At 42.7% G+C, this 13,863-nt stretch overlaps 1 protein-coding gene across 4 annotated transcripts in view; it reads left to right on the top strand.

Annotated features, from left to right (window-relative positions):
• Nucleotides 1-1,021: 1,021 nt before the first annotated feature.
• Nucleotides 1,022-13,863, top strand: part of TOM1L1 (target of myb1 like 1 membrane trafficking protein) — a 48,081-nt gene continuing 35,239 nt past the window's right edge. For 2 of the 4 annotated variants that reach the window (XM_049636452.1, XM_049636455.1), the window contains exons 1-5: nt 2,075-2,523; nt 4,894-4,978; nt 7,050-7,128; nt 12,795-12,944; nt 13,552-13,677. In XM_049636452.1, coding sequence (XP_049492409.1) covers nt 2,466-2,523; nt 4,894-4,978; nt 7,050-7,128; nt 12,795-12,944; nt 13,552-13,677 — 498 coding nt within the window. In that variant the 5' untranslated portion in view covers nt 2,075-2,465. The other 2 variants (XM_049636453.1, XM_049636454.1) reach the window with 2 other exon arrangements.

Below are 13,863 nucleotides of genomic sequence, written 5' to 3' on the forward strand. Positions count from 1 at the left end.
ATCGTTTCTTCCTGGGATTCTTCCCCTTCTCTGACTTTAGCTTGGTTGTGAATTCTACTATCCTGCTCCCAGGTCATATTAACATTGAGTTGGTTTTCACCCCTGGGGATTAGGGGGATCTTGAGGAAAGTGGCGGAGCACAGAAAAAGAAAAAGGCTGCAAGAACCATAACACCCTCATGTGCACATGGGGAGAGAAAAACTTTTCCAGGTATAGCTGAGATCCTGGCTCTGATCACCCAGTCATAACATCCTCAACACACTTCCTGGTGCTGTTTCTCCTGTTCTCAGTGCCTCAATCCTGTAACCCAAGAAAATAAAAAACAAAACAACCTCTCACATAAGGAGCAGAGTTGTGTTAAAAATCTGCCCAGGGGTGGGGCACCTGGGTGGTTCAGTCGGTTGAGCATCCCACTTCAGCTCAGGTCATGATCTCACGGTTTGTAAGTTTGGGCCCCGCATTGGGCTCTGTACGGACAGCTCAGAGCCCGGAGCCTGCTTCGGATTCTGTGTCCCCCTCTCTCTCTGCCCGTTCACCACTCGTGCTGTCTCTTTCTGCCTCTCAAAAATAAAGAAAACTAATAAAAAAAAATTTTTTTTAAATCTGTCCAGGGGTGCCTGGATGGCTCAGTCAGTTGAGCATCTGACTTTTGATTTCGGCTCAGGTCACGATCCCAAGGTCATGGGATCGAGACCTGAGTCCAGCTCCGTGCTGAGTGTGGAGACTGCTTAAGGTTCTCTCTCTCCCTCTCTGTCTCTCTCTCTTTCATAAATAAATAAATAGGAAAAAAGAAAAAGATCTGTCCAAATGGTTCGCTCCTTCATAGTTCTCAGTTCCTTTTGGCAGGCTACTGACATCACCAGCAGCCTAAGCTACAGTAGACTTTCTCTTTAAGATTGTTTGGTTGTAGTGTTTCAGAGAAGGTGAAATATTCTCCTGGAGTCTATAACATAGAATAGAGATTAGGTTGGTGATGTCACAAAAGAGATTTTCAGCAGTGTTAGCAGGCTATATATAGTTATGACTAAAGAAATGGACAAACGACACCATCTGAAATAGCCACTCACCCTGGTGGAGAATATGAGTTACAGGTATGATCAACCCCATTATAAGGAATGCCATCACATTAAAAATGTTTCATTCTTGGTTTTGCTCACGTAGGTCAAGAAAAATTTAAAATAACAGAAACAGGGGAAAAAAAAAGTTAACCCTTTGGCACCGTTGCAATTGGTTTTGACTTGTGTTTTAAATATAAGACCAAGAAAAAAAAATGAAATAAAATATAAAGACTAAGGACATAAGTCAGAACAAGCCCCCTTTGATCTCTCTATTCACCCTTTCCAGGACCAAAGAAGGGCTTGTAGAACTGGCCCAAGTTGACTGCAGGAAGCAAGGTCTGGAGGGACAGAGAACCCAGTTTATGGCTAGCTGCCATCACCTGGAGACACCCCACTCTCTAGCAGTCTCTGGCATGACTGGAGATTGTTAACATGGCTAATCAGATGTTAATTGAATGCGCAGGAAAAGGAAATAAATTCTGCTTCTGAAAAGCAGCTGGAAAGGGCTTGGACTGCTCAGGCTCAGATTTACATTCCAAAGCAGTCCTGAAGCCAAACCCACTCCCTGCCAGAGCAGGAGGAAAACCCCTCTCCTCAGCTTTACTGGAAAACACAACTCCGAGGAGGGAGGGTCAGGAACCCACAGCTTTCATGGAGGCGCCCTGTGGTCCCTCAGGAAATACAGGCGAGACAAAGGCCGCCGGGTCCTGGGGCGTCCCTAAATTCGAAGCCAATCCCTCCTCCTATTTATCACCTCCTTTAAAGGGCAAGGAACACACCTCCTCAGGATCTCTGGGGTGAGGGTGGGGGTGGAAAGTAAGGATTTCTACTTACTCCATTCATTCAGTGGTTAAATATTTATTTTGTGGTGACAGACACTGAGCTAAGCGGTTTATATCCCTAATTCTCACAATAATCCTCAGATCTGTGTTATTAACCTGATTATTTCCTTCTCTACAAAGCGGAGCAAGAGGCGCAGAGCACAGCAGCAACTTGTCCTGTAAGCGGTGAAATCAGAGCCTGGGTCTCTAATCTCCAGGCTGTGGCCGTTGGGCCGCCGGCTCCTAGGGGCTACAAGCCCACCTCGGTCTCTTGTCGGCGTCCCGCGAGTCCTCCCGCGGGCTCCACGCGGCGGCCACAGCCCGCCCGCGCCACCTGGAGCTGGCAGCGCCGCCTCCTCGCTGGTCCCGCGAGGCACGTGGCAGGTGCGCGGGCGCCCAGTGTCCCCGCCCCCGCGCCCCACGCAGGGTGCCCGGCGCCCCGCAGCGGCAGGGCAGGTCGCGCAGCCTCCGCCGAGCCCGGGAAGCGCTCGGACGAAGAGGAGGAGCCAGGGGCACCGAGCGGGTGGAGTCGGGAGCACGAGAGCGGTGGAGGCGGATTTCCTGGGCCCGGCTCGGTGGGGCTACTATGGCGTTTGGGAAGAGTCACCGGGATCCCTATGCGACCTCCGTGGGCCACCTCATAGGTAAACAGCCGGGGCGGGAGGGGAGAGAGACGCCAGGGCCGGCTTTGGGGGCCCGGGGCCCCTTCCCGCTTGACTCCATTCTCGGCCTGGTCCAACTTGGAGGAAACCCTTCCCTTCCTCCCCCCCCCCCCCCCCCCCCCCCCCGCAACTTTCCCAGGGCACCCGCATCCCACCCAGCGCCTTCGAAGCATTTCTTTGTGGCCGACTCCCTCTGGAACCCCTCCTCAAACTCTACCTCCCTTTTGGTGCTCCCCGGAAAGTGTAACCGAACAGGTGAATCACGCACGTGATTCAGGTGTGGAGTGTTTGGGCCTCTGCAAGGAGAGAGGGTAAACTTCTGTGCCAGGAGAAAGCTGTTCATATCGTACGCCCACTCGAGGGCCCAGTGTGGCTCTGACCTGTTCACCGAAGAGGGAAGAAGCCTCGCGGAGGTTGAGTGATGTGACTTCTGTGTGAGAGGCAGGTCCTTTAAATCGGTCCTCTCTGGCGCCAAGCCCTTAACAAGCTGAGTTACTTTTTGTGAGTAAACAAAGAGAATGAAAATGCCCAGCACTGGAGTGAGGGAAGCGGGAGCGGAGGAACAGTCGGGGTCGCAAGAGGCCTTTGGAGGCACCACGCAGGTATTTGCCTAACTCCTTCCTTTCATCTGTGGCTGTACTCTGAATAACGTACCGGGAAGCAGAAACCAGCGACTGGATTGCCTTACCAGTGCCCTCTCCCTTCCTCCCTTCTCAACGCCTCCCTCGGGGAACCGGGTGTGGCACGGTGCCTATGGATGCCAACCAAGCATGCTAAATATAATGTCAGGAACTTAGTGGGGTGACGAAATCCTGAGAACCAGGTGGTTACAGTAAGGAGGCTCAGATTTGGGCAGTTTTGACTGCAGCTCCATTAACAGTGGGGAACACCCCACCCGTCCTGAACCTTAGTTCCCACATCTTCATAAGGGGGTGAAAGTAACCATCACCGAGGGGGGAGATGCTTTCTAAACTGTTGCTGGCTATATCCCTATTGGACATTAAAATGAACTTTGAGTGGATATAGATTCAGACTGTGTCTTCATAGGCTGATGATTTAATGTTGTAAATATTTGCTGACTGCCAGCTATACACCTGGATCTGGATGAGGCAAGGGTGAGACATGGTCCCCACCCTCACGGAATGAGCAATCTTGTAGGTAAGACAGACACATTATGTAGTAGCTACAATATAGTACCCTTGCAATATAAGAAAACTGTCAAACAAAACTTATGGAACGGGAGAAACTGACTTTGTCATGGCTTTTGAAGGGTGAATAGGAGTTTTCTAGGAAGAAGGGAAGGTAGGAGGAAGCGCTTGAAATGGGAGCAAGGAATCTGGCAGAAGGAACAATAGTAGGTGTCTAAATGACAAAGTTGGTCAGCTCTGTCGATGGAGTGCCAAATTCAAATGGTACTTTTCCTAGATACGGAAACAGACTAAGCTTTGGGGTTCTTCCAACCAAACCCTTTTCTTCCTTCCTCTTCATTCTCCTTTTTAACTTTTTCTTCATTCCCCCTAGACCTAGTGTTTTCATGCTGAGGATCTCCTCCTCCCATGAAGGAAATATATTGAGCTCATTTAGGTTGTGTTCTGTTACTCTTCCCAGATGGCATTTTATATTCTTACCAAGAATATCTGGAGAGGGAAAATTATCTGATTGTTTAATGATGGAGTTCCAGGTGCAGAAGCACTCTAGTCTGCCTGGTGCAGCTTTGGTTAGTAAAGGTGCTGGGAGTGACCTTGCTCTAATGCTCAAGGACACATACAATTTCAGTAGTTCTGATCACCCTCTTTCTCAGTATGCCCCTCCCCCACTCTAGGAGACTAAATGACTTAAAAAAAAAAAGCAAATAAAAATGGACATCAAATAACTGAAATTTGAGTGCTAGTTCTACCTTGTACTGGCTGTGTAGCCTTAGGTAATTTCCTTAACTTCTCTAAACTTCTGTTTGTCATCTGTAACAGTGGGTTAAATGAAGTTGCGTAAGGTAAAATACTTTGCACTATGCACTTCACTTTGTGCACCACTCAACAGGTGCTTGTCCTCAGAAAGACAGGCAGGCAGATGGAGGTTTAGCTGGCCTGTCTTGGCCCTGCAACCTGAGTATTGTGCCTGTAGCTTTTATTAATAGGTCCATTACTGCTGTAATGGCAGCACTCTGAACTTGAGTTCTGATTGATTCCTGAATTACTGGGAATTGCTCAGAAAAAAAAAAAAAATCTCTTTTGTCTTTTGGTAATATAAACTTAATGGTACTTGCTAGTAAACCCCAAGCAGATTATTTTGGGAAGGTCAGATATTTCTTCTTCTGTGTTAGCTCAGACTCAACACAAGAGCTTTTCTTTGCAGAAAAGGCTACATTTGCCGGAGTTCAGACTGAAGATTGGGGCCAGTTTATGCACATCTGTGACATAATTAACACTACCCACGATGGGTGAGTACAGTGTGTGGTGCACGAGTTTACCTCTGATAAGAAGCGTCAGGACTACAACACATTTTCTCTTGAACACTCTTTGGTTTTCTTGAGTGTTTTCGTCACCCCTTGGGCACCACTATCTTTTGAAGGTGTGTCTAGTTGAAACATTAAGACGGCTGCTTATTTCAGTGTGTGGAATACTTGAGAATCCATTATAATTTTTCTCTTTGCCTTTTCTTCAGTAGTTTCAAATTTTGTCTTTGTGAAGCTCAAATTCCTTTTTCTTCAAAGAAAAGAGAAGTTTTTCCTTCTTTAGAAATTCCCCCTGCTCTGCCAGTATTTTATGTTACTGTAACTGAAAAATATTATCCAGAAGCTAGTAAACTCCTACTGGTGACCTGTCCTGGGCAATTGTCATTATTTATTTATATATTTTAACATTTATTTATTGTTGAAAGACAGAGTCAGAGCGTGAGCAGGGGAGGGTTAGAGGGAGGAGACACAGAATCTGAAATAGGCTCCAGGCTCTGAGCTGTCAGCACAGAGCCGGATGCGGGGCTCCAGCTCACAAACCACGTGATCTTGACCCGAGCCAGAGTCAGATGCTTAACCGACTGACCCACCCAGGCGCCCCAAGGCAATTGTCATTATTAACCGGGAATTAACCTAGCAGCCTTTTTTTCTTCTCCTTGTTTATGAGACAATTTTTTCTTAATGTCAACTGGCCCACGTTCATGCTGTGTTCTTAAATGGTGTGCTTTTGTTATATGTTTTAAACTTTAGGGAATTGAAGCTTTAAATAAAATCATTAAGATCAACTGTTTTGTGAATTTAGTCTGAATTACAGATTGTTATAAGGGATACAATTCTGTTACTTTTTCTGTGTACATTAAACTGATAACTGATAGCAAAAAGATTTAGTCTAGTTTATGTTGATTGTTGACGAAGAAAACATTATACGTAATTGTTGATTATATTAATTGACTGTACTTTAAGGTGTTTATGGTGTTTTCCCTATCATCTTGTTTACCATATTTGGTTCCTCTGGCCTTTTCTTCACTGATAATACTAATTTCTTCATTGATAATACAAAAAGGGAATCTCAAAGTAAAATGTTTCCTTTCAAAAAAGTACCTTTATTCTTAAACTTTTCTAAGCATTTAATCTTAGATTTTATGTATGGTTTTTTAGAAATACAGATAATATCTATATATTTATAATAGTTATAATTCTAGGTAAGCATATGTAATTGTCCTATAATAGGAATTCTATCCATGCAAACACAGACAAAATTGGAAGGTAATGTAAAAAGGATTTGTATCTTTTTTTTCAGTTTTGTTGAGCTATAATTAGCAAACAGCACTGTAGAAGTTTAAAGTGTACAGCATGATGCTTTGACCTGTATGTATTGTAAAATGATTACCACAATAAGTTAACATCTGTCACCTCATACAGTTAACAAAAAAAAATTGGGGGCCTCGTGATGAGAGCTTTTAGGGTCTACTCTTAACACCTTTCAGGTATCCCATCAGCAGTGTTAACTATAGTCATCATATTATACTTTACATCTCCCAAGAAGTGATCTTCTAACTGGAAGTTTACCATACCTTTCAATCACATCAAAGTAAATTTTGACCCTCTGTTTCTACATAATTGTTCCTTTTATAATGTAAAATTGTAGCCCATCAGAAGCTGACCTACTTAGTTATAATTCCTCCTATATCCCCTTCCCTCTAGGGTGCTCAGGAAATAGTCTTAAAAATGGTAACCTTCATTGTTTTGGAAATTACATTTCCTATAAACCAGTTTTGTGCAGTTATAGAAGGATATGGATATGAATACATTTCATGTGTAGTGTTTTCTGAGGAATACTGGTATGTAAATATTCTATTTGATTCTTAAGGGGGTAGATGGTATTGTCTGCCTACATGTATGAGGAAACAGGTGTGAGAAGTTAAGTAATCTGCCCAGGGTCACACAGCAGAACCAGGATCTTGGTCTTCTCTTTCCACGATGCATATTGATTTTCAGAGACTTCTTATTTTTGGCAATGCCTAAATTGATGATTCCATTGTATTTATTGCTATAGGCCAAAAGATGCAGTAAAAGCTTTGAAGAAAAGGATTTCCAAAAACTACAATCATAAAGAAATCCAGCTTACCTTGTCAGTAAGTATTTTTAATATTATGATTAAGACTCTAGGATTTCCCAAGCTATAGTCACATTTTTAGTTTGGAGTAAACAAAACAAAACAAAGAAAGAAAGATAGATAGATAGATAGATAGACAGATTCTGGGATAATAGGTTAGCACAAAGTTATTTACCATATGGATTAAAACTGAGAATTGCAGAATTGAGAGAGTTTTGCTGATTGTAATAGCATTTAATTTCGTGGAGAGCGTGTTCCTGGAAAATCAGCTTTTCCTGCTCAGGAGATGGGAACTGGTAATTCAAAACTTGTAGACACTGATCCAGTCAAGAAGTCTGTCTATGTGTTACCCATGGGGAGAATTGAAGTCTTGAAAAATGCTTCCCTGTTAGCTTTTTACCTCACTTGAACAGCTCTGTGGAATTCTGAGGTGCTGGCAGCTCATTAAGTTTCAACTAACCTCCCCTGCGTGGTATAATTTGGAGAGTGTTCTTTGTTCATTTAAAGAGTGCTGTACACCTTACTGTCTGTGACTTGGGTGTGGGCATTTATTGGATGCCTTCCCGTTTCCACCCCCTACCCCCATCCTGGGCCATAGGATCTCTTCAGTCACTTCCAGTGAGTTGCCTTTTTCACTAAGGTAGGTTTTGTAAGCCCTGCCTGCTGCCCAAGAGTGAGCTCTGTAGCTTTCTCATTTTTCCTGCATGCCTTTGTTTACCTCAGCCAAGCCCCAGGCCACAAGGTTAAGGACCTAATCAGCCAGTATCACCCTCCCCTTAGGGGCTCTGGGAGTATTTATCAAGAGGACTATGGGACTGAGGTGACCACAGCTCCAGTGTTTGAGTTTCAAGGGAAGAAAACTGCCATCTTGCTTGAGAAGATAAATGTATGCCACCTTCTATGTTTCAGCCTGTGGTATTATTTCACCTTCTTACAGGTGTTTATATGCTGGATGTGTCTTTTTCTCTGTTGTGCCCAGCCTTCTTGGCATTTCTGTGGTTTCTTCTTATCCCTATCTCCCTCTCTGTTTCCATCCTGGTTCCCTTTTCTGATGATGAGCTGGGGAGAAGGTGAGGTTATTCTAGAGTGTTGTCTCTTCTGGCCCTCCCTTTCTCTTTGGGTTCCCACTCTTTCTTCCCTTTGGGTAGTTCAGTATCTAAAGCCTTACTACCAGCTACCTGCCTGTTCCCATTACCTGTTCCACCCCTGATAACTGTACATCATCCACCTCGTGTTTTCCATACCAGAATGTGAGAACAAACAAATCTAAAACCTGTGCCAAAGTAAGGGGAGGGAGGAGTCATGGGTTGGGGGTCAGAATAGCCCCTCATTGTTAGGTCAGAGTTCATTAAGGTACCCACTTCTTGGGTTTTCTTTAAATAGGCCTTTGACTCTTGATAGCTTCATGTAGATTTGCCCCAATCACTTCATTTCCGACTACTCACTGCGTTGCAGAGGTGTTTACGGCTTCAGAACAGACTTTAATATTAACTTAAGCCAGACTTAATTATGAGGGAAATTAGCCACAGAAAGAATCATCCAATGTCTATCAAAGCAATTACATGTTTACCAATGAATTCTTTAAAAATGGATGCCCATATGTGACACTTCCATTTTATTACTCTGAAGTGATGAGAGCCTGTCAAAGTCAATTATAAACGTTCTTTGAATTATGTGTCATTTGGGTTCTCCATGGACTTCGCTGATCTTGATTAGGTCTTTGATGGGATTGGACTACACTGCAATTTCCTACCATCAGTTGGTGGGGCAGTTTTGTCAAGAAGCCAATAGATTGGTTTTTTAAAAAGCATTTTGTTACCAAACTTCATAACTCTTAGCCAGAGGCTAGCCCTTTGAAAGCGACCATTGTGATAAGTCTCAGCAAGATACTATTATTGTCAAGTGGAAAGTGGTTGAACAGGTTCCTGGGAATCAATTAATTAATAGGCCTTTGTGGAACACCACCTAGGTGGTGAGTTGTGGGGGCTTCAGAATTTGTGTAAAATGTATCTGTTTATCCAGGAGCTCATTGTAGGGTGAGCTCATCCCCTGGGATGGCCATACCTCTGTGGGGTCTTCAGCTCTGGATGGCCCCAAAGCCTGGTTTACTATGTTTGGTTTAGAAATTGCAAGAAATAAAACTACCAAGTAGCTCTTTTTCTTCCAGTTTTTCTAAGAAGAATATTTATATCTGCTAGTCAACATATTCTCTCCTGATAGGAAATTATCCATGGGAACAGATGATCAAAATCGTTACCATTTATTAAGGTCCTGCTATCTGTGTGGCTCTTCATATACATTATATTTCATTTAGGCCTTACAAGAAGTCTCTAAAGCGAGGTATTATGGCTCATTTTGCAGATGAGAAGACGGAGGCTTGGAAGGATAAACAACTTGCCAAGTCCAGCACAAAAGGAGATTAGTGAGACCTACTCTTTAGTCCTACCAAGTCTCTCTTGGTCCCTTGGCTTCTAGGTTCTCTATCCCACCTGAGATTATGGTGTCTATTTCCAGAGATAGGTTATCTGAACATGATCTGAACGCTTGAATTGTACCAAAGCCCAGTTTCAGAATGTGTAAAAGCGGGGTATTTTTCCAGTTTGGCACAATAGGTTCTATTGCTTATCTCTGTGGGCTCTGGGGTGAAAAGAGATACCGGTGACATAATGAAAGAGGTGGGCTAGAAGTAATTAGTCCTGAAATTGTAGATTCCGATGGGGAAAACAAAAGGGCCGTGATTTGTGATCTCCATATGTTAACATTGTCAGCATTTTATGTTGACTGTCTAATTTTATGCATGTAACCTCCTGGGAATGTTACCCATTACCATCAAATCTCAGTGATCCTAAAGATAAAAATCGGTTTGTGAAATATTTAGTAAGAAACTCCCCATTCGTTTCACCATTAGGGAGAGTGAGACTTGGAGGCTATCTTGTCTAATGAGACTGCGTAATGGGTTGAATGAAGTATTTGTACAAATTCCCATTGAACTAGTGGTACTTTTCCTCTCCGTGTTTCACCTAATAACTCACCACAGTGCATCAAGCAAAAATTCATTTGTTATGCAACTTCTTTAAATTTTCTCTAAATAACTTGCTCTAAAATATTCATTTATCTCGGTAGGTTTTGGATTTTGTTTTCATTTTCCTTTGCTTTAAATATTTTCCATGCTTCAGATAGCTGGCTACCTGTGTTCAGTTTTCTGATTGCCTTCTTAGCCACATTGCCCTTAAAACCACAACTCTCATACCTTCTTTGTATATTGGCACTCCAGTGACCCAGCACAGAGCATAGTGGAGAGTCCATTTTCAGGGCTGCTTTTCTGCAGAGACGATCATGCCTCTCCCAGTCACATTATGGTTTCTGTGACCTCTCTAACCTGAGAGGTGGCAGCATGGAAAATAGAAATTTAATTTTTTTAGATCCCTTTGAGAAATCTGCTTTCTGCATGCAGTTAGTTCTTCAATACCAGCTCATTTTTTTTAGCCTGACTTCTGCTTATGTTGCTTGATTGAAAATGGACCCCCCCACCCCCCAAGGTGACTAATGATCCCACTAATCCACAAACCTAGCGAGTATTTTTCATGTCCTATTCTTAGCTATTTTGACATGTGGTCCTTATGGAAACTGCCCTCTTTTGACTTTACCAATATTATGTTCTCTTTATGCTTCAGTTTCCATTAGTTGCACTTTGATCTTTGATTGTCCTTATGGAGTTTTCTTCTGGCATGTGTGATTGGTGAACCCCAGTGTTCCAGCCATTCTTCCCTGCTCCCCAAACACAGCCTTGGTTTCTCACATGAGGCTTCCATCCCTTCTGAGCTGCAAATGTGCATGTACAGCTCTCCGTTAAATGTCTCAAATGTTCTCACCATCTATTTTGCCTTCAGTCTCTTGGGCTGCTATAACAAAACTACCATAGGCTGGCTAAACAATAGACCTATATTTCTCACATTGTGGAGGCTATGAAGTCTAAAGTCAAGATGCCAGCAGATCCAGTGGCAGGTGAGTCTGCTTTCTGGCTTGTGGATGGCCATCTTGTCGTTGCCTCCTCTAATGCCCAAGAGAGATCCTCTCCGTCCCTTTTAAAAAAAATTTTTTTAATGTTTATTTTTGTTTTTTAATTTTTTTAAATGTTTATTTTTGAGAGACAGAGACAAGAGTGCAAGTGGGGGAGGGCAGAGAGAGAGGGAGACACAGAATCTGAAGCAGGATCTAGGCTCTGAGCTGTCCACACGGAGTCTGATGTGGGGCTCAAACTCACAAACCGCGAGATCATGACCTGAGCCAAAGTCAGATGCTTAATCAGCTGAGCTACTCAGGCACCCCTCCTGTCCCTTTTTATAAGGGTACTAATCTCCTTGCTCAGGGCTGCACACTTGTGATCTAATTTCTTCCAAAGGACCCACTTGCACATCACATTAGGGATTAGGTATGTCAACCTATGAATTTGGGAGGGACACAGACATTCAGTCCCTGGTACCATTAAACTCAAAATATCTAAATTTCAGCTCCTTATTTTTACCACAGACCAAGCCTACTACTCCAATCACTTCCAAATTTCCATTCGAGGGGCCATGAATCTCATGCAGAATAACAGTGACTTCACATTCAGCCATCCTTTTCCTACAAACATCAGTTGTAAAGTTATACTTTCGTGATTCTCTGCAGTCTTTCCTTCCCTTTCCTCGTACCCACATCATCCTGGTTTAGGCCTTTGTGCCTTGGTTCTGTACTAGTGGGTCTCTACTGGATTCTCCGTCCTTCCAGGTGCCTGCTGTAGAGTGCTGCTTGAACACCTTCCCACAGGATTTGTGCACATTAACCTTCTTCTCAAGTTCAGAATAGAGGTGTGATGGCGACAAACAAGGACCCTTCACTGGCCTCTTAGTGCAGTGGCCACACTCTTCTCATTCACTGCCATGCGTTTCTGTATAGTCTGTATGATGCTGCTCCAGACTTTATCCACCCTACCTCCCCAATGAAGTCTCCCCACATGAAGAAGCCCCTACAAACCAGAGTACTCATTTTCCTTCTGAGATCTCCTATGCTTTGTCACCTATATGTATGTATGTATGTATTTTGATACCATTTGCTTTCCTAGAATATAGCTCTACATTCATTTTTTCTTAACTATTTTTCAAAGCCCAACTTAGGACCACCTTTTTCCAAAAGTCTTAAAACCACCTGGCCCTACATTATCACTTGGCCCTAATTTACCTGTCCATAAAGGTCTGTAGCTAAGATGACTGTGTAATTTATCATCCAGACCAGGACAATTTTGAGAATGAAAAAGATCATTAGTAAAGCTGGGACAACAAGAATATACCAGAACTTCCCTGGAAAAACTAGGACAAATGTCATCCAGTCTGTAGCCCATGTGTCTGTAGCACTTTACATTTGGCCCTTAGCATTTACTACCAAGTACTGGTATTTAATGGTTTTAATGCTCTGATGATTGTGTCCTGACTCCCCAAGAAATCTGTCCCTCTGAGCACTTACATCATGCCTTCTACTTCTTCACATTCCTAGAACCTCATGCTTTATCATCTATTTTAGTAGACCGTAAATTCTGTTTAATTAGGATGCTGGTGGAAATCATTACTTAGCGATTTTTACCTTCTATGTAGGAGGGTGGTTTTGCCAGAGAGATATAATTAAATTTAAATTTTCTCTCTAATTTAGCTTATTGACATGTGCATGCAGAACTGTGGTCCAAGTTTCCAGTCTCTGATTGTGAAGAAGGAATTCGTTAAAGATAGTCTGGTTAAGCTGCTGAACCCCAGATACACCTTGCCCTTAGACATTCAGAATAGAATCTTGAATTTCATTAAGGTAAGTCTATTGTATGCCTTATGGGATGGAAGGCCTCTAAGATTAGAACTGTAATTATGTACGTCCTGATCGGTCTAGTGACCCTTTTACAAACCTAGGATTGAGCCAGAAAGCATCTCACTCTTTTATTTTCCAGGTAATAGTAATTTATTGGTATTGGATGGTGCCCTATTTCTGAAGAATTTTTAGTTATTTCTGTACTTTTTCTCAGTTTCTGTTTTATTCGTGTCTGATAAGAGAGTGATGTGTATACTTATTTGGCAGATAGGGAAACTGTTCTGGAGTAGATAACAGACTGCTTTCAAAGTTATTTGGCAAAGGACCTACTGATGCTATTTTAGAATCTGTCTATTCTGGATTCAGTACAGCAAAAAACAGTAGTACCTATTCCAGGGTTTCATTAAAATGCTGAGGCATGGGAATCTGATGATTAAAAATTTATTATTATTTTAGTCTCTGAAAACTTTTTTTTTTGTCCATGGCATTCAAAACCAACTTTCTCTTAGGAGGATACAGAATTGTCAATCTCTCATTTTCTGTCTCCAGCTTACAAATTGTGTTTTGATTTTGCTGTTGTTTTAACTCTGGAATGATTTCTTGAATTCAGACTTGGTCACAAGGTTTCCCAGGAGGTGTGGATGTAAGTGAAGTGAAAGAAGTGTACCTTGACCTTCTTAAGAAAGGTGTTCAGTTTCCTCCCTCAGATGCAGAGGCTGAAACAGCAAGACAAGAGGTAGGAGGCCCTTCTTCAACTGCTACAGAATAAGATAGTCTATTATATGACTCTTTTCTCTTAGAAAGGGACAACTCTGCCTCTATCCAACTTAAACAAAAAGATGGATTTATAAGAAGGCTGTTGCAATATCTCCTAGAATAACCAAGCCACAAGAAGTTGGTGTTAACTGGATCTTTAAAACAG

Source organism: Panthera uncia, chromosome E1 (genome assembly GCF_023721935.1).
Source record: "Panthera uncia isolate 11264 chromosome E1, Puncia_PCG_1.0, whole genome shotgun sequence".
Taxonomy (NCBI): Eukaryota; Metazoa; Chordata; class Mammalia; order Carnivora; family Felidae; genus Panthera; species Panthera uncia.